This window comes from Bombina bombina, chromosome 2 (genome assembly GCF_027579735.1).
Source record: "Bombina bombina isolate aBomBom1 chromosome 2, aBomBom1.pri, whole genome shotgun sequence".
Classification (NCBI taxonomy): domain Eukaryota; kingdom Metazoa; phylum Chordata; class Amphibia; order Anura; family Bombinatoridae; genus Bombina; species Bombina bombina.
This window is the reverse complement of record NC_069500.1, coordinates 812,740,923-812,760,932: the sequence shown is the minus strand read 5'-3', so window position 1 is coordinate 812,760,932 and position 20,010 is coordinate 812,740,923. Positions and strand designations below refer to the sequence as shown.

Genomic DNA, 20,010 nt, shown 5'->3' with positions numbered 1-20,010 from the left:
GAAGTCAGAAAGTCAAAGCTTCTAAACGCTTGTCAAGTTCTTCACTCTATTCTGCAGCCTTCCATAGCTCAGTGCATGGAAGTAGTAGGGTTGATGGTTGCAGCAATGGACATAGTTCCTTTTGCTCGAATTCATCTAAGACCATTACAACTGTGCATGCTCAAGCAGTGGAATGGGGACTATACAGACTTGTCTCCAATGATTCAAGTAGACCAGATGACCAGAGACTCACTCCGTTGGTGGTTGACCCAGGATCACCTGTCCCAGGGAATGAGTTTCCGCAGACCAGAGTGGGTCATTGTGACGACCGACGCCAGTCTATTAGGCTGGGTTGCGGTCTGGGATTCCCTGAAAGCTCAGGGTCTATGGTCTCGGGAAGAGTCTCTTCTCCCGATAAACATTCTGGAACTGAGAGCGATATTCAATGCTCTCCGGGCTTGGCCTCAACTAGCGATGGCCGGATTCATAAGATTCCAGTCAGACAACATGACGACTGTTGCTTACATCAACCATCAGGGGGGAACAAGGAGTTCCTTGGCGATGAGAGAGGTGTCCAAAATCATCAAATGGGCGGAGGATCACTCCTGCCACCTATCTGCAATCCACATCCCAGGAGTAGACAACTGGGAGGCGGATTATCTGAGTCGTCAGACTTTCCATCCGGGGGAGTGGGAACTTCACTCGGAGGTGTTTGCCCAGTTGACTCAATTATGGGGCATTCCAGACATGGATCTGATGGCGTCTCGTCAGAACTTCAAGGTTCCTTGCTACGGGTCCAGATCCAGGGATCCCAAGGCGACTCTAGTGAATGCATTAGTGGCGCCTTGGTCGTTCAACCTAGCTTATGCGTTTCCACCGTTCCCTCTCCTTCCCAGGCTTGTATCCAGGATCAAACAGGAGAAGGCCTCAGTGATTCTGATAGCTCCTGCGTGGCCACGCAGGACTTGGTATGATGACCTGGTGAATATGTCATCGGCTCCACCATGGAAGCTACCTTTGAGACAGGATCTTCTAGTACAAGGTCCATTCGAACATCTAAATCTAGTTTCTCTGCAGCTGACTGCTTGGAAATTGAACGCTTGATTTTATCCAAGCGCAGGTTTTCAGATTCAGTGATAGATACTCTGGTCCAAGCCAGAAAACCTGTGACTAGAAAGATTTACCATAAAATATGGAAAAGATATGTGGGTATTCCCACTTTCACCCCCCCCCCCCTTTTTTCTTTTTTTCTCTTCTTTTTCCTTTTTCTCTTAACCTCTATTTAATAGTAATATCTTACACAATCTTAGAGTATACTGAGGTTTATTTCTTTTTTCTGTTATTGTTGGATATTATGTAAAACTCACTGACAGGATTGTTGTACCAAAGGGAGCTGCGTCTCCCATTTTGTACCAAATATGCCTTTTTTTTCTTTCAATAAAGTCAGTTAAAAAAAAAAAATATGGAAAAGATATATCTGTTGGTGTGAATCCAAGGGATTCTCATGGAGTAAGATTAAAATTCCCAGGATCCTCTCCTTTCTCCAAGAAGGTTTGGATAAGGGATTGTCAGCGAGTTCTCTAAAAGGACAGATTTCTGCTCTATCTGTCTTGTTACACAAACGACTGGCAGCTGTGCCAGATGTACAAGCTTTTGTACAGGCTTTGGTCAGGATCAAGCCTGTTTACAGACCCTTGACTCTTCCCTGGAGTCTAAATTTAGTTCTTTCAGTTCTTCAAGGGGTTCCGTTTGAACCCTTACATTCCATAGATATCAAGTTACTATCTTGGAAAGTTCTGTTTTTGGTTGCTATTTCTTCTGCTAGAAGAGTTTCCGAATTATCTGCTTTGCAGTGTGACCCACCCTATCTGGTGTTCCATTCAGATAAGGTTGTTTTGCGTACCAAGCCTGGTTTTCTTCCAAAAGTTGTTTCCAACAAGAATATTAACCAGGAAATAGTTGTTCCTTCTTTGTCCGAATCCAGTTTCAAAGAAGGAACGTTTGTTACACAATTTAGATGTAGTCCGTGCTTTAAAGTTCTATTTAGAAGCAACAAAGGATTTCAGACAAACTTCTTCTTTGTTTGTCGTTTATTCTGGTAAGAGGAGAGGACAAAAAGCTACTGCTACCTCTCTTTCTTTCTGGCTGAAAAGCATCATCCGATTGGCTTATGAGACTGCCGGACGGCAGCCTCCTGAACGAATCACAGCCCACTCTACTAGGGCTGTGGCTTCCACATGGGCATTTAAGAACGAGGCTTCTGTTGATCAGATATGTAAGGCAGCGACTTGGTCTTCTCTGCACACTTTTGCCAAATTCTACAAATTTGATACTTTTGCTTCTTCAGAGGCTATTTTTGGGAGAAAGGTTTTGCAAGCCGTGGTGCCTTCTGTTTAGGTAACCTGATTTGCTCCCTCCCTTCATCCGTGTCCTAAAGCTTTGGTATTGGTTCCCACAAGTTATGGATGACGCCGTGGACTGGACACACCAATGTTGGAGAAAACAGAATTTATGCTTACCTGATAAATTACTTTCTCCAACGGTGTGTCCGGTCCACGGCCCGTCCTGGTTTTTTAATCAGGTTTGAAAAATTTCTCTATACACTACAGTCACCACGGCACCCTATAGTTTCTCCTTTTTTTCTCCTAACCGTCGGTCGAATGACTGGGGGGGGCGGAGCCTGGGAGGGACTATATGGACAGCTTTTGCTGTGCTCTTTGCAATTTCCTGTTGGAACAGAATATTCCCACAAGTTATGGATGACGCCGTGGACCGGACACACCGTTGGAGAAAGTAATTTATCAGGTAAGCATAAATTCTGTTTTCCATTAGTAGTAATCCATTTTCCTGTTGTTGTTCCTTCAACATCTAATGTTCGGGATATTCCTGTTAATGTGAGAGAATTTGTTTCATATTCTATTCAGAAGGCTCTGACTGTTATACCACCTTCTAATAAATGTAAAAGGTCTTTTAAAACTTCTCATAAATTCAATGAATTTTTAAATGACCAACAGCATTCTGATTTATCTATCTCTGATGAGGATCTATCTGATTCAGAAGATTCTGGCTGAGATATTGACACTGACAAACTTATTTAAAATGCAGTATATTCGTTCCTTATTAAGAGGTGTAGATTGCATTAGATATGGAGGAGACTAGTCCTCTTGATATTAAAACCAGTAAACGTTTAAATTCGTTTTTTTAAACCTCATGTAGCTATTCCAGAGGTTTTTCCAGTTCCTGATGCTATTTCAGATGTAATTTCTAGGGAATGGCACTGGGTACTTCATTTACTCCTTCCACAAGGTTTAAGAAACTGTATCCTTTGCCGACTGATAGATTGGAGTTTTGGGAAAAGATCCCCAAAGTTTTTACTCCTTCCTCAAGGTTTAAGAAACTGTATCCTTTGCCGACTGATAGATTGGAGTTTTGGGAAAAGATCCCCAAAGTTGATGGGGCCATCTCTACTCTTGCAAAGCGTACTACTATTCCTACGGCAGATTGTACTTCTTTTAAAGATCCTTTAGATAGGAAGCTTGAATCTTATCTAAGGAAGGCTTATTTATGTTCAGGTCATCTTCTTATGCCTGCTATTTCTTTGGCTGATGTTGCTGCGGCTTCAACTTTTTGTTTGGAAACTTTAGCGCAACAAGTACCAGATCATAATGTGTATAGCATTGTTAAGCTAATTCAACATGCTAATAATTTCATTTGTGATGCCATTTTTGATATCATTAAAATTGATGTCAGGTATATGTCTTTAGCTATTTTAGCTAGAAGAGCTTTATGGATTAAATCTTGGAATGCTGATATGACTTCTAAATCAACGTTGCTATCTCTTTCCAAGGTAATAAATTATTTGGTTCTCAGTTGGATTCTATTATTTCAACTGTCACTGGGGGGAAGGGAGCTTTTTTGACTCGGGTAAAAAAAATCTAAGGGTAAATTTAGGGCTGCTAACCGTTTTCGTTCCTTTCGTCAGAATAAGGAACAGAAACCTGACCCTTTCCCTGAAGGAACAGTTTCCAATTGGAAGCCTTCTCCAGTCTGGAATAAATCCAAGCCATTTAAAAAATCAAAATCAGCCCCAAGTCCGCATGAAGGTGCAGCCCTCATTCCAGCACAGCTGGTAGGGGGCAGACTAAGATTTTACAAGGATATTTGGATCAATTCAATCCAAAATCATTGGATTCAGAACATTGTTTCTCAAGGGTACAGAATAGGTTTCAAAGTAAGACCACCTGTGAGAAGTTTCTTTCTCTCACGCATTCCAGTGAACCCAGTAAAGGCTCAGGCTTTCCTGAAGTGTGTTTCAGACCTGGAGTTATCTGGGGTAATTGTGCCAGTTCCTTTTCAGGAACGGGGTCTGGGGTTTTATTCAAATCTGTTCATTGTTCCAAAGAAGGAGAATTCTTTCAGACCGATTCTGGATCTAAAATTTTTTAATAGTTATGTAAGAATACCAACATTCAAGATGGTGACTATAAGGACTATTCTGCCTTTTGTTCAGCAAGGGCAGTATATGTCCACAATAGACTTACAGGATGCATATCTTCATATTCCGATTCATCCAGATCACTATCAGTTTCTGAGATTCTCTTTTCTAGACAAGCATTACCAATTTGTTGCTCTTCCTTTTGGCCTAGCAACAGCTCCAAGGATCTTTTCAAAGGTTCTCGGTGCCCTACTCTCTGTAATCAGAGAGCGGGGTATTGCAGTGTTTCCTTATTTGGACGATGTCTTGGTGCTTGCTCAGTCTTTACATTCTGCAGAATCTCACATGATTCAACTAGTGTTGTTACTTCAAAGACATGGTTGGAGGATCAATTTACCAAAAAGTTCCTTGATTCCTCAGACAAGGGTAACCCTTTTAGGATTCCAAATAGATTCAGTATCCATGACTTTGTCTCTAACAGACTAAAGACGTCTGAAATTGGTTTCAGCTTGTCGGAACCTTCAGTTTCAATCATTCCCTTCAGTAGCTATGTGCATGGAGGTTTTAGGTCTCATGACTGCAGCATTGGATGCGATCCCCTTTGCTCGTTTTCACATAAGACCTCTTCAGCTTTGTATGCTAAGCCAATGGTGCAGGGATTATACAAAGATATCACAATTAATATCCTTAAATCCCAATATTCGACTATCTCTGACTTGGTGGTTAGATCACCATCGTTTAGTTCAAGGGGCTTCTTTTGTTCGTCCAACCTGGACTGTGATTACAACAGATGCAAGTCTTTCAGGTTGGGGAGCTGTCTTGGGATCTCTGACAGCGCAGGGGGTTTGGAAATCTCAAGAGGTGAGATTACCAATCAATATTTTGGAACTCTGTGCGATTCTCAGAGCTCTTCAGTTTTGGCCTCTTCTGAAGAGAGAACCGTTTATTTCTTTTCAGACAGACAGTCACAACCGTGGCGTATGTCAATCATCAAGGTGGGACTCACAGTCCTCAAGCTATGAAAGAAGTATCTCGGATACTTGTTTGGGCGGAATCCAGCTCCTGTCTAATCTCTGCGGTCCATATCCCAGGTTTAGACAATTGGGAAGCGGATTATCTCAGTCGCCAGACTTTACATCCGGGAGAGTGGTCTCTTCACCTAGATGTATTTTTTTAGATTGTTCAGATATGGGGGATTCCAGAAATAGATCTGATGGCTTCTCATCTAAACAGGAAACTTCCCAGGTATCTGTCCAGGGATCCTCAGGCGGAAGCAGTGGATGCGTTATCACTTCCTTGGAGTTATCAAACTGCTTATATCTTTCCGCCTCTAGTTCTTCTTCCAAGAGTGATTTCCAAAATCATAATGGAGCATTCATTTGTACTGCTGGTGGCTCCAGCATGGCCACACAGGTTTTGGTATGCGGATCTTGTTTGGATGTCCAGTTGCCAACCTTGGCCACTTCCGTTAAGGCCAGACCTTCTATCTCAAGGCCCATTTTTCCATCAGGATCTCAAATCATTAAATTTGAAGGTATGGAGATTGAACGCTTAGTGCTTAGTTATAGAGGTTTCTCTGACTCAGTGATTAATACTATGTTGCAGACTCGCAAATCTGTGTCTAGAAAGATTTATTTCCGAGTTTGGAAGACTTACATTTCATGGTGTTCTTCTCATAAATTCTCTTGGCATTCTTTTAGAATTCCTAGAATTTTACAGTTTCTTCAGGATGGTTTGTATAAGGGTTTGTCTGCAAGTTCCTTGAAAGGACAAATCTCTGCTCTTTCTGTTCTGTTTCACAGAAAAATTGCTAATCTTCCTGATATTCATTGTTTTGTACAGGCTTTGGTTCATATCAAGCCTGTCATTAAGTCAGTCTCTCCTCCTTGGAGTCTTAATTTGGTTTTGAGGGCTTTACAGGCTCCTCTGTTTGAGCCTATGCATTCTCTGGACATTAAATTGCTTTCTTGGAAAGTATTGTTCCTTTTGGCCATCTTTTCTGCTAGAAGAGTTTCTGAATTATCTGCTGTTTCCTGTGAGTCTCCTTTTCTGATTTTTCATCAGGATAAAGCGGTTTTGCGGACTTCATTTACATTTTTACATAAATTTGTGAATTCCAACAACATTAGTAGAGAAATTGTTGTCCCTTCGTTGTGTCCTAATCCAAAGAATTCTTTGGAGAAATCTTTACATTCTTTGGATGTGGTAAGAGCTTTGAAATATTATGTTGAAGCTACTAAAGATTTCAGAAAGACTTCTAGTCTATTTGTTATCTTTTCTGGTTCTAGGAAAGGTCAGAAGGCTTCTGCCATTTCTTTGGCATCTTGGTTAAAGCTTTTGATTCATCATGCTTATTTGGAGTCGGGTAAATCCCCGCCTCAGAGGATTACGGCTTATTCTACTAGGTCAGTTTCTACTTCCTGGGCTTTTAAGAATGAAGCTTCTGTTGATCATATTTGGAAAGCAGCAACTTGGTCTTCTTTGCATACTTTTACTAAATTCTACCATTTTGATGTTTTCTCTTCTTCAGAAGCAGTTTTTGGTAGAATAGTACTTCAGACAGCTGTTTCAGTTTGATTCTTCTGCTTATAATTTTTTTTTATTATTCTAAAGATTAAAACTTTTGATTTGGGTTTTTCAGCGGAATTGGCTGTCTTTATTTTTATCCCTCCCTCTCTAGTGACTCTTGCGTGGAGTTCCACATCTTGGGTATTTGCTATCCCATACGTCACTAGCTCATGGACTCTTGCCAATTACATGAAAGAAAACATAATTTCTTCTATAAGATAAGACGAGTCCACGGATTCATCCTTTACTTGTTGGATATTATCCTCCTGCTAACAGGAAGTGGCAAAGAGCACCACAGCAGAGCTGTCTATATAGCTCCTCCCTTAACTCCACCCCCCAGTCATTCTCTTTGCCTACTCTAAGTAATAGGAAGGGTAAAGTGAAAGAGGTGATAAAATGTTAGTTTTTATTTTCTTCAAGCAAGACTTTTTTATTTTAAATGGTACAGATGAGTGCTATTTTTTTCCCAGGCAGCAGATGGATGAAGACTTCTGCCTGGAGACTGATGATCTTAGCATTTACTAAGATCCAGAGTAGTTCCCACAGAATGGCTGAGGCGTACTTAAGAAACTTCAGTGTGAGGAACGTTTTTCATGCTACAAGCATTGAGGTATGTTCAGTCATTTTTTTTTTTCTGGAGAGACTGTATTATTTCAGAATTGGCTGACAGTATCCCCATGAGGGAAAGAGTAAGCAGTAATCCTAATGTATAGAGAGGGGTATTACTGGACCTGTATATTGGGCTTTAAAAAATGGTTGACACTGATATGTTTGTGGGCAAACGTTTCCATGTTGGGAGTTAAAGAGAACGTTTTCGGTGGCAAACGTTTTGACTTTATTATTAATGGATGGTACACATGGCATCACTTAGATGGGTATATGAACCCACATGGCTAGGTTTTAGACCGCTCTGGTGCGGTTATTGTTAAAGCTGTGAGACATTGAGTGAAATGGGCGGGGCCTATTTTCGCGCCTCAGTTGCGCAGTTGTTTTTCCCTAGCAAGCTCCAACTCTGGTGGACCTTTCAGGACAGTTTGGGTCTAATCGACGGGTTAATCCGATTTTGCAGGGCTGTGGCGAGGTGCAGGGGGTGTTTTTGTTTAAATATAACTTTTTTGTGGTACAACGTTTTTGTCTTAAGGGTTAAGTATTCCTTTCCTTGTGGGGCAAGCTTAACTGACAAGTTGGGATGCATTTATCATAAAATTGTGATAATTTTATCGTTTTAAAGCAGTTTTGGGAAAACTATGCTTTTTTTCTCTTAAAGGCACAGTACCATTTTTTCAGATTATTTTTTTCACAAAATAATCTTGATAGCTCCTGCGTGGCCACGCAGGACTTGGTATGCAGACCTGGTCGAAATGTCATCTCTGCCACCGTGGAAACTGCCACTGAGACAGGACCTTCTCATTCAGGGTCCGTTCCAACATCCAAATCTAGTTTCTCTGCAGCTGACTGCCTGGAGATTGAACGCTTGATTTTATCTAAGCGGGGATTCTGTCAGTCATTGATACCTTGATTCAGGCTCAGAAGCCTGTCACTAGGAAAATTTATCATAAGATATGGCATAAATATCTTTATTGGTGCGAATCCAAAGGATACTCATGGAGTAAGATCAGGATTCCTAGGATTTTGTCCTTTCTCCAAGAAGGATTGGAGAAGGGGTTATCGGCTAGTTCCTTAAAGGGACAGATTTCTGCTTTGTCAATCTTACTACACAAGCGTCTGGCAGATGTCCCAGACTTTCAGTCGTTTTGTCAGACTTTGGTTAGAATTAAGCCTGTGTTTAAACCTGTTGCTCCGCCATAGAGCTTGAATTTAGTTCTAAATGTTCTTCAAGGGGTTCCGTTTGAACCCATGCATTCCATAGATATTAAACTTCTATCTTGGAAAGTTCTGTTTTTAGTTGCTATCTCTTCTGCTCGAAGAGTTTCTGAGCTATCTGCGTTACAATGCGACTCGCCTTATCTTATATTCCATTCTGATAAGGTGGTTTTGCATACTAAACCTGATTTCCTTCCTAAGGTTGTTTCAAATAAGAATATTAATCAGGAAATTGTTGTTCCTTCTGTGTCCTAACCCTTCTTCTAAGAAGGTCTGTTACATAACTTGGACGTGGTTCGTGCCTTGAAGTTTTACTTGCAAGCGACCAAGGATTTCCGTCAATCATCTTCTCTGTTTGTTGTCTATTCTGGAAAGCGTAGAGTTCAAAAAGCCACGGCTACCTCTCTTTCTTTTTGTCTGAAAAGCATCATCCGTTTGGCATACGAGACTGCTGGACAGCAGCCTCCTGAAAAGATTACAGCTCATTCTACTAGAGCGGTGGCTTCCACATGGGCTTTTATAAACGATGATTCTGTTGAACAGATTTGTAAGGCTGCGACTTGGTCTTCCCTTCATACCTTTTCCAAATTTTACAAATTTGATACTTTTGCTTCTTTGGAGGCTATTTTTGGGAGAAAAGTTCTTCAAGCAGTGGTGCCTTCTGTTTAGGTATCTGTCTTGTCCCTCCCGTTAATCCGTGTCCTGTAGCTTTGGTATTGTATCCCACAAGTAAAGGATGAATCCGTGGACTCGTCGTATCTTATAGAAGAAAAGGAAATTTATGCTTACCTGATAAATTTATTTATTCTATGATACGACAAGTCCATGGCCCGCCCTGTCAATTTAAGACAGATTATATTTTTTGGTTTAAAACTTCAGTCACCTCTGCACCTTTTAGTTTCTCCTTTTCTTCCTATAACTTCGGTCGAATGACTGGGGGGTGGAGTCAAGGGAGGAGCTATATAGACAGCTCTGCTGTGGTGCTCTTTGCCACTTCCTGTTAGCAGGAGGATAATATCCCACAAGTAAAGGATGAATCCGTGAACTCGTCGTATCATAGAAGAAATCAATTTATCAGGTAAGCATACATTTTCTTTTATGTAAGAATTTACCTGATAAATTCATTTCTTTCATATTGGCAAGAGTCCATGAGGCCCACCCTTTTTATGGTGATTATGATTTTTTTTGTATAAAGCACAATTATTCCATATCCTTGTTGATGCTTTCGCTCCTTTCTTATCACCCCACTTCTTGGCTATTCGTTAAACTGAATTGTGGGTGTGGTGAGGGGTGTATTTATAGGCATTTTGATGTTTGGGAAACTTTTCCCCTCCTGGTAGGAATGTATATCCCATACGTCACTAGCTCATGGACTCTTGCCAATATGAAAGAAATTAATTTATCAGGTAAATTCTTACATAAATGATGATTTTCTTTTTGTTTTTTAGATGGTTTTTAAATCTCATTTAATATTATTATTGTGTAAAGATACAGACTGTCATTGAAAAGAAAAAACAAGCGATGAATTGCTATCTAAGTAGCATCAACAACTTAGGACCATTAAATACAGTGAATTTTAAATGAGCGGTAGTAGTGTGTGGGGTTTTTTTTTTTTGGGGGGGGGGGGTTTCCCTAACAAATGTCAGAATTTACGCCTGCCCCCCCCCCCCCCCCCCCCATCCACCTGCTAATCAGTTTGTATACGTAAATGTCATGAACTCTTGCACATGTTCAGTAGTAGCTGGTGCATCAGAAACTGTGCACAATTTGACAATGGAAGTAAATTGGAATGTCTTAAAATGTTTTACTCTCTGAATCAGTGAAAGTTTTTAAATTATATAAAATTATAAAATCCCTGTACATTCCCCCCCCCCCTCCCTATTTGTTGATTCCCATCAACTTAGAGGATGAGCAAAGCTGTCCCAGCCCACCTCTACCTTTTTTTTATTCAGCTTTGTTTTCTTTCTAATGGAAAAGAGTCCACAGCCGCATTCATTACTTATGGGAAAAAAAGAACCTGGTCACCAGGAGGAGGCAAAGACCCACCAGCCAAAGGCTTAACTACTTCTCCCACTTTCCCAATCCCCCAGTCATTCTTTGCTTTTCGTCCCAGGTTGTTGGCAGAGAATTGTCAGAAGATATTTTTATGTCGTTTTTATAACAGCTCCTTTCAGCACTTGGCGTTGTCAAACTTTGGTTCGCTACCTGCTGCCACTATTCGTCACACTTGAAGGGCCGTGTTCCTGTTCCACAGCGTAGATTCCGGTAAGATAGTTTCATTTTATTACATTGTCTGTAATGTGATTTATTATGACAGTATAGTATGGGCCTCGCTGAGGCACCTTCAGTACAGATCTTGGAATCAAGGGATATTTCCTCCTTAGGGTGGTTTGGTGAACGGGGAAGGGGTCTCATCATGTTATGTGATTCAACCTGCATTGGGTATTTGCGTACGGGCTCTGATGCTGAGACATTTAGCGTTGCTCTATGCGGTGCTTAGTGGCTTTTTTCTGGCCTTGTGAATGCAGGCCTAGGACTAAAAACCTTCGGGTTATGGGTTTATGCCTGTTTGTGTAGTCTTGCGTATCCTTTTATGTGGGCCTAGTTTTGCCGCCTTTCGGTTGCACACTTTTTGGATTTCGTGGGGCATCTGCTGACCGTGTGTGTTTACGCTTGGGCGGGGTCCTTCCGCATTCCTAACCGAGTGGCGACGGAGGAAAAGAGTTTGCTCCGCTAAGGTCTGGTCATAGGAGGTGGTGAGTTCCCCAGCCATTGTGTGTCAGGTGCCAGTTGTTGTTTTTTGTTTTCCAATATTGGCGTTTATATTAGTCCTAGCCATGGAGGATTCTTATGCTGGGACTATTGTCTTATCAGATGATAAGTCGTCCTTGGACGAGGACTGTCGTTTGGCCCCGTTGTCTCAAGTCTACCATTCTTGTCTCTTGTGCCTGCATAGTTTGCAGGGTCCCTCTGGCTCGGGGGACCTTGGATCTGCTGAGCCATCGGCCTCTGGGGCTCTGTTCTTCAGTAGGCGCTTTCGCAGGTTACCCTGACTTTGATTTCTCCTCCGTGCAGGGTGGATTGTTTCCCCCGGAGATGGCAGGACATTTTCATTTTATTATTTTATTGGTGCTGATTCGTCTGCAAAATCCCAAGGTTTCCTTGTAGTTATGTGCCTGCCTGCCTATCCCGGGTGTTCAGACCGTAAACGGCACTATAATATTCCCCACAGGGGTGATTGTTCACCTGTTGTGCATTTTGTTATAGGATTGTGCGGCTCCGTTTCCTACCACGTCTTTTTGATTTGTTGGGGGATCCTCTTTTTCGTCCAGGGACTTCTCAGTTCTCGCACAGTTCTTCGGAATAGATGATGGAGTTAATTTTATCTCCGGTCGGTCTATTATGAGCTTTCCCAGCCTCTTTTTCTGAGGGTTCCGGTCTCTGTTTGGCAGGTTCTGCGGAGACATGGTTCCTTCTGGGCGGATGCCTTCTGGTGCCCTTGTTTATTTTATCTGAGTCGGATTTATTTACTTTACATTTTTTTCCTACGGGAATTTTGGGATAGCTTGGATTTCGTTCTTGTTAGTGACGCATGTTGCGCCTGGTTCACTTGTTTTATTGTCTGTTTTTATAAACTAGACTTACATTGCGACCTTCGGGTCTGGATGTCAGGAGCGCTTGGGCTGGCTCTGTCAGTCTGCTTCAGAGACATGGACCGTTGGAGTTCCACCCCGTCCCTTTCCATCCCCGGCCTGAGGGGTGAGTGTGTGCAGTTCTGGCCTTTTGGGCTGCCCTTGGGGTTTCTTCTAGAGACTAGATGCTGTTGGGTGGCTAGTATAGGTCGGGTCATGCTGATGTGGCTACTTACTCCTAGCTCTGCTTCGGGAGCTTTGATGCTCTGATGGGATCTTGGGTTGCAGCTCACCTGGTGTTCTCCGGGGTTGTTTCTGCCGCCCCTTAGGGGTCGGGAACCGAAGTGAGCTCGTCCCTCGGAATCCTGTGCCTCTTCACTGCTGGTCTGGGTTTTTTCGTCTTGGACTCGGGCTGCTTGTTTTATCGCATTATATAGCCTGTGTCCTTCTGTGCTTGCTGTTCAAGGTCTTCCTTGTCCTAGACGAGTTAGTCTGCCAGCTTGTTGGTCTGGTTTGGGTGTGTGGCCTCAGGTTCTGACTCGTGGAACCTGACTCCTTCTCGGATCTCATCGTAGGTTTTGGAGGGGAGTCTAGGGTTCTGTCAGTCCAAGTTCTAGCTATCTCTCCTTGTCCCTGTTATTCCCTTGGGTGTTAGGGGTTGGGTCAGGATGGGTTCCATTATTCTCCTTGGGGAGCTTGGAATTTTTGGTTGATTGGGTACCTGTGGTGAGGTCGGGCTTCTGGGCGTTTTCTTAGGCGTTAGTTGCCCTATTGTCCTCATTCGGTCTAAGATTTAACTCTAGCCTGTTTGACCTTTCCCTTTCTGGTCTCTGTATTTTACGGAACTTTGCTCGGCACATGGTGGTTGCACGTTAGTTGCCTCGCTGCCGTTGTTGTGGGGGCTTGAGAGGCTGTTTCTCATAGATATTATTCCTCTTTTGGTTGGGCTCTGGATGGTCTGTCTGACCTTTCTCCTGTGGCAGACTCCCCTGAAGGGGGGTGCCTTTTGGGTTTGCTGCCTCTCTGCTCTTTGAGGCGTTCAGTGCCTGTGCATTCATCGGTAGATGGTTTAGGTGTCTTGGGGACACGTCCTACAGTCTTTTCATCTGGGTTACTCTGGTTCCCCGTGGAAGGAAGGGTCACGTTGTTGCTTAGTGTTTTTTCTGAGAAATACATCTTGTTAATTCAAATGCTCGACCTAGATCTAGCCATTTTATGGCTCCTTCAGATCGAGGTTCTATTCCGACTGGTTTCGCTACACTTGTGTTGCCTTGTAGGCTCGCCCTTTGGGATCCGTGTTCTCGGGTTTGTGGGAATTATCCCTGAGTTTTTCTCTCCCTCTCCTTGTGCGGGGGAGGGGCTTTATGTCAGCTGTAAGAGCCTGTTGGTTAGCTTCGCTACCTAGCGAGCGGTGGGTTGCAGTTTGGCTCTGCTGATGCTGTTGCACCTTGGTTGCTAACAAACTTTATGGGTCTGTTAGAGGAGTTTCTTTGCTCCCTCGGGAGATGAGGGATCCTTAGGGATTTCTCAGTTGTCGAGAGGATTGGTCTCCGATGAGTTTCGGTTGCTCTGCGTACTTTAGGGGTGTTGTGTTGGTCTACACCGTCTATGTTGCGAAGGAGAGTGATGTTTTGTGTTCCTTTCCGTGGCGGCTGTGCTTCCTCTCTCAAGCCTTTAGCATGATCGTCTTTTTCTCTATCTTTTTCCTAGCTTGTGAGACATCCTTAGTCTATTGTGGCCTGGAGCTGGGTCTTGGTTACGGTAAGGGATTTTCCCTTTGCGATCCTGATCGGTGGTTGCCGCTCGTCCACGCTGTGTAGCGGTTTATGCGTCCGCTGGTCCTTGGGATTCTTTGGTTTCTCTATGGTCATTTTTCCATTTTCTGCTGCTGTCTTTCTCTGTCCTGACATTTGTGCAGGTGAGCCTAGCGAGCGGATCTTGGTTTGTCTTCTTGAAGACCTGAGTTGGTCGGGTCCCCTTATTATTTTCAGGGGCTGTGACTGGGTTGTTGCCCTGAGAGTGGGGTCTTGAAGGCTTTTGTCTTGGTTGCATCTACTCGTGGTACCTGTTCAGGTCCTTTGGACTGTCGGTGACTTTGTGTCCCCGGGGTCGTTTTTTGTTTTTTTACCTTTTTAATAATGTTGTTCCTGGTTTTCGGACGAAACAGGATTTAGTTTTCTGGGAATATGTTTTTCGGTAGGTGCCTTCATTGGTCCGCCTCTTACCCTCCTGTCTTGGCATTCTTTGTCCTCTTTGGCTTGGGTATGCATATACCATAAGTAATGAATTCGGCTGTGGACTCTTTCCCATTAGGAAGAAAAACATAAATTATGCTTACCTGATAATTTTCTTTTCTTCCGTGGGAAAGAGTCCACAGCCCCCTTGCATGTTTTGGAGGTGCTGTTGTTTCATCTTCTGGCACCTTTTCACCTTGATGCTTCTTCCACTGTTCCTTGTTCCTCGGCTGAATGACTGGGGGATGGGGAAGTGGGAGGAGTATTTAATTTAAGCCTTTGGCTCGTGGGTCTTTGCCTCCTCCTGGTGGCCAGGTTCTTATTTCCCATAAGTAATGAATGCGGCTGTGGACTCTTTCCCACGGAAGAAAAGAAAATGACCAGGTAAGCATAATTTATGGGGTTTTTTTTTTTCTGGTTTATGGAAAATACGGTAATGTAATAAAATCTACAGCTGCAGCTATTTTCTGCACCAACCCCAAACCTAATGTACTATTAATATCTGTATTCAATGTCTCTTAAGAGTTAAAGGGTCATGAAACTCAAATATTTTCTTTCATGATTCAGATAGACAATACAATTTTAAACAACATTCAAATTTACTTCTATTATTTAATTTGCTTCCTTCTATTTATCATTTTCTGAAAGGTTTATCTAGGAAATCTCAGGAGCAGCAGAGAACCTAGGTTCTATCTGTTGATTGGTTGCTGAATTTATATATAAATTGTGATTGGCTCACCCAGGTGTTCAGTTAGAAACCAGTAGTGCATTGCGGCTCCTTTAACAAATGATACCAAGAGAATGAAACTGATTAGATAATAGAAGTAAATTATAAAGTTGTTTAAAATTGTATTCTTTATCTGAATCATGAAAGAAACATTTGGGGTTTCATGTACCTTTAATTACAATGTGATACCCATGGTGATGTCCATGTTCCTCTGTATATAGCACAAACTCTCTCACGTTTTGTGATTACAGCTTGGAAGGGAAAGTAAAGAATCAACAGACAATGAGACCACAGGGTTGCAAGGTTCAGATGCCCCTACACAGACAAACTACTTTCTTCAATACATTAGCTCCAGGTGAGATTGGAAGGTCCTATTCACACAGTATTATTGCATGTAGTGTGTTTAAAAGGACACCATATTTAAATATAAACTTGTGTATAAAATGACAGACCATTTTGATGATTTGTTGATTGGTGCATAAATATCAATCAATGACTCTGTGGTCAGTAGTGATCAGCACCACTGTACAGGTGGTGTACATCTCGCCTTAAAAATTGTTTATAATGTACTATCCCTGGTTATGATGATGTATATGGGGATACGTTTACCTCAAAAGATGAATTACCTTTCTTGCCTATGACATGGAGAGTTCACGTCATTCCAATTACTAGTAGGATATTTAACTCCTGGCCAGCAGGAGGAGGCAAAGAGCACCCCAGCAAAGCTGTTAAGTGTAACTTCCCTTATCCATAATCCCCAGTCATTCTCTTTGCCTCTGTCAATGGAGGTTGTGCGAAAATGGTGTCTGAAGATATTTAATCCTTTTATGGGTACTTTTCCCTGCAAGCAAGGATTAGGGTCTATGCTGTGTTCATGCCAATCTCTTTAGTAAGAGTAATGGTGGCTATTAGCAGTTAGAAAGCGAAGAGGTTGTCTTTGCTTTATTTCTAACATTATTGCTACCCCTTCACAGAAAGCCAGGGTTGGTAACTCTGTTCTTTCTTTTTCTTCAGGTCTCTGTTAGCGGTCGAATGAGGCTGTCAAACCTGCAGCTGCTGTTACTGCTCGACAGTCGAATTTCCATGGAGGGTAAGTCTTTTCTGTTATATTTAAACATCCCAGAGGCTTGGGAAGATCAGGGACCTAGTGGGACCAGCCACCCTCAGGAGGGGTATGTATATCTTGTCTTATATATCCACATAGTTTGGAATATTTGCGGCTGAGCAGTTAATTGAGACAGATTTTTTGCCACCCCCATTGCCAGTCTAAAGTATAGGATAGACCCAGGCTTCATGGTGTGTTGGGACTGGGTATCATATGGTGTGTGATATTGTCCCTCGATTTTTTTTTATCTCTGCATATTCTGTTTTTACGGGTATTGAGGTGTTTTTTATTTACTGGGTCTCAGTATTGGTATGCACACTTGTTTTTCCTCTAACTGCGCAGGCTATAATGGCTAACGTTTTTCCTCAGCTGCGTAGGTACTATTCTACACAAATAGTCGCGGGCTGGCTATTATCTCTCAGTCCCCTTCATTAATGTACTGCAATTGCGGTGTTATAACCGGCTTGCTTTTTTAAGATACCGGCATTCCGCAGTTTGCCGTTTTTTAGACTTGATGAATGGTTGTCTCTCTTCTCTATTTTACTCAGATATTTTATTAGCGTTAGTAAGATACTAGGAGTACATTTTTGGTGGTCAATGCTGTAGGCGGACTTAATTACATAGTCCTTGTTCAGCCATGAAAGCTTGAGCGCTCTGCAGCATATGCGGGACGCCATACAGAGAAGCGGATATATTTTTTAACAGGGCTCTATGGTTTTCGCGCCACGGACTGTGTAGGGTACTTATAGTTTGGACCCCCTTCCATTTGGCGCAGCTTTTTGTGAAGTACAAAAGCTTAGCTTGTTGCGGCTTTCTTATATGAACTTTCAATAGCCTATTCTAAATTGATTACGAGTGTGCCTATGGGATTTGGAAAATTCAATCAATCCCTTTTATTTAGGAGCATCCCAGGGAGTATTTCTCTTGTAAGGTGTATCCAGTCCACGGGTTCATCCATTACTTGTGGGATATTCTCCTTCCCAACAGGAAGTTGCAAGAGGACACCCACAGCAGAGCTGTCTATATAGCTCCTCCCCTAACCCACACCTCCAGTCATTCTCTTGCAACTCTCGACAAGATAGAAAGTATCGAGATATGTGGTGACTTAGTGTATTTTTACCTTCAATCAAGAGTTTATTTTGAAACTGTACCGGCGTTGTACTGTTTTACTCTCAGGCAGAAATTAGAAGAAGAATTCTGCCTGGAGGTTGATGATCTTAGCGGTTTGTAACTAAGGTCCATTGCTGTTCTCACACATAACTGAAGAGTATGGGAAAACTTCAGTTGGGGGAACGGTCTGCAGATTACCTGCTTTGAGGTATGTTAAGTATTTTTATTTCTAGAGAGATGAAAAAGTTCTAGAAAATGCTGACAGAGCCTTGTGTATTTGAGGTAAGCTAAATGCAGTGATTTAACGACGACTGGGATCATGCTTACAAAACAGGGTAACACTCATGTTAATACTCATATTACTTGGTGACAAAACGTTTTCATGTTTCATAAATAGGACGTTTTTTCTCTGAGGGAGATAAGTCTTTTCTTGGGGGCTAGTTAGATACTCCTAGGAGTATTTTCTTAAGGCCCCTCTGACATCCAGTACATGGTGGGAGGGGCCTATTTTCGCGCTCTAGATGCGCAGTTTCCTTCAGACAGAGACATACAGCTTCCCTAGAGGAGTCCTCTGGCATCTGAGGACCATTATAGAGGGTTTATTTCTTCGCTAAATCGTATTTGAGGGCAGGTAGGAGCCTCAGCAGAGCTGTGGCAAGGTGCTTAACTGTCTTTTACCGGTGGTTGACGTTTTTTAAATCCGGTTTGGGGGCTAAGGGGTTAATCATCCATTTGCAAGTGGGTGCAATGTTGCTTTAGTCCCTTACACACACTGTAAAAATTTCGAAGACTTTACTATATTTTTACACTGTTTTGCAGTTTAAGTGCTAGTTTTTTTCTCTTAAAGGCACAGTAACGTTTTTGTTTAATTGCTGTTTCACATTTATTAAAGTGTTTTCCAAGCTTGCTTGTCTCATTACTAGTCTGTTAAACATGTCTGACATAGAGGAAACTCCTTGTTCAATATGTTTGGAAGCCATTGTGGAACCCCCTCTTAGAATGTGTACCAAATGTACTGAAATTTCTATAAACTATAAAGACCATATTATAGCGCTTAAAGATTTATCTCCAGAGGATTCTCTGACTGAAAAAAGGGAGATTATGCCATCTAGCTCTCCCCATGTGTCAGAACCTATAACTCCCGCTCAAGTGACGCCAAGTACATCTAGCGCGTCTAATTCTTTTACCTTACAGGACACGGCGGCAGTTATGAATGCTACCCTCTCAGAGGTATTGTCCAAACTGCCAGGGTTACAAGGAAAGCGAGACAGCTCTGGGGCTAGAACAAATACAGAGCTTTCTGACGCTTTAAAACCTGTGTCTGATATACCCTCACAAAACTCAGAAGCCGAAGCAGGAGAGCTTCTATCTGTGGGTGACATTTCAGATTCAGGGAAGGCGTTGCTTCAGTCTGATTCTGAAATGACAGCGTTTAAATTTAAGCTCGAACACCTCCGCTTATTGCTTAGGGAGGTTTTAGCGACTCTGGATGACTGTGAACCCATTGTAGTTCCAGAGAAATTGTGTAAGATGGACCAATACTTTGCAGTGCCTGTTTACACCGATGTTTTTCCAGTCCCTAAGAGGTTTTCGGATTTTTTTTCTAAGGAATGGGATAGACCAGGTGTGCCGTTCTCTCCCCCTCCTGCTTTTAAAAAGATGTTTCCCATAGATGCCGCCATACGGGACTTGTGGCAGACGGCCCCTAAGGTGGAGGGAGCAGTCTCTACCCTAGCTAAGCATACAACTATCCCCGTCGAGGACAGTTGTGCTTTCCTACATCCTATGGATAAAAAATTGGAGGGTCTCCTTAAGAAAATTTTTATACATCAAGGATTTATTCTCCAGCCTCTTGCATGCATTGCCCCAGTTACTGCTGCAGCGGCTTTTTGGTTCGAGTCTCTTGAGGAGGCTCTACAGGTGGAGACCCTGTTAGATGATATTTTAGACAGGGTTAAAGCTCTTAAGTTAGCTAATTCCTTTATCTCTGATGCCGTTTTTCATTTAACCAAGCTAACGGCTAAGAATTCAGGTTTTGCCATTCTGGCGCGTAGGGCGCTATGGCTTAAGTCCTGGTCAGCAGACGTTACTTCAAAGTCTAAGCTTCTTAACATCCCCTTCAAAGGACAGACCCTTTTTGGGCCTGGTCTGAAGGAGATCATTTCTGATATTACTGGAGGAAAAGGTCACGCCCTTCCTCAGGATAGGTCCAATAAGTTAAGGACCAAACAGAATAATTTTCGTTCCTTTCAAAACTTCAAGAGTGGCGCAGCTTCAGCTTCCTCTAATGCAAAACAAGAGGGAAATTTCACCCAGTCCAAACCAGTCTGGAGACCTAACCAGGCTTGGAACAAGGGCAAGCAGGTCAAAAAACCTGCTGCTGCCTCTAAGACAGC

General features: G+C 42.5%; 1 protein-coding gene across 1 annotated transcript in view; it reads left to right on the top strand.

Moving 5' to 3' along the window:
* Window positions 1–20,010, top strand: part of RANBP3 (RAN binding protein 3) — a 554,440-nt gene that overhangs the window by 403,424 nt on the left and 131,006 nt on the right. Inside the window, exon 10 of the mRNA XM_053703046.1 lies at window positions 15,651–15,754. Within this exon, the coding sequence (XP_053559021.1) occupies window positions 15,651–15,754 (104 nt within the window). The remainder of the gene's footprint in view (window positions 1–15,650; window positions 15,755–20,010) is intronic.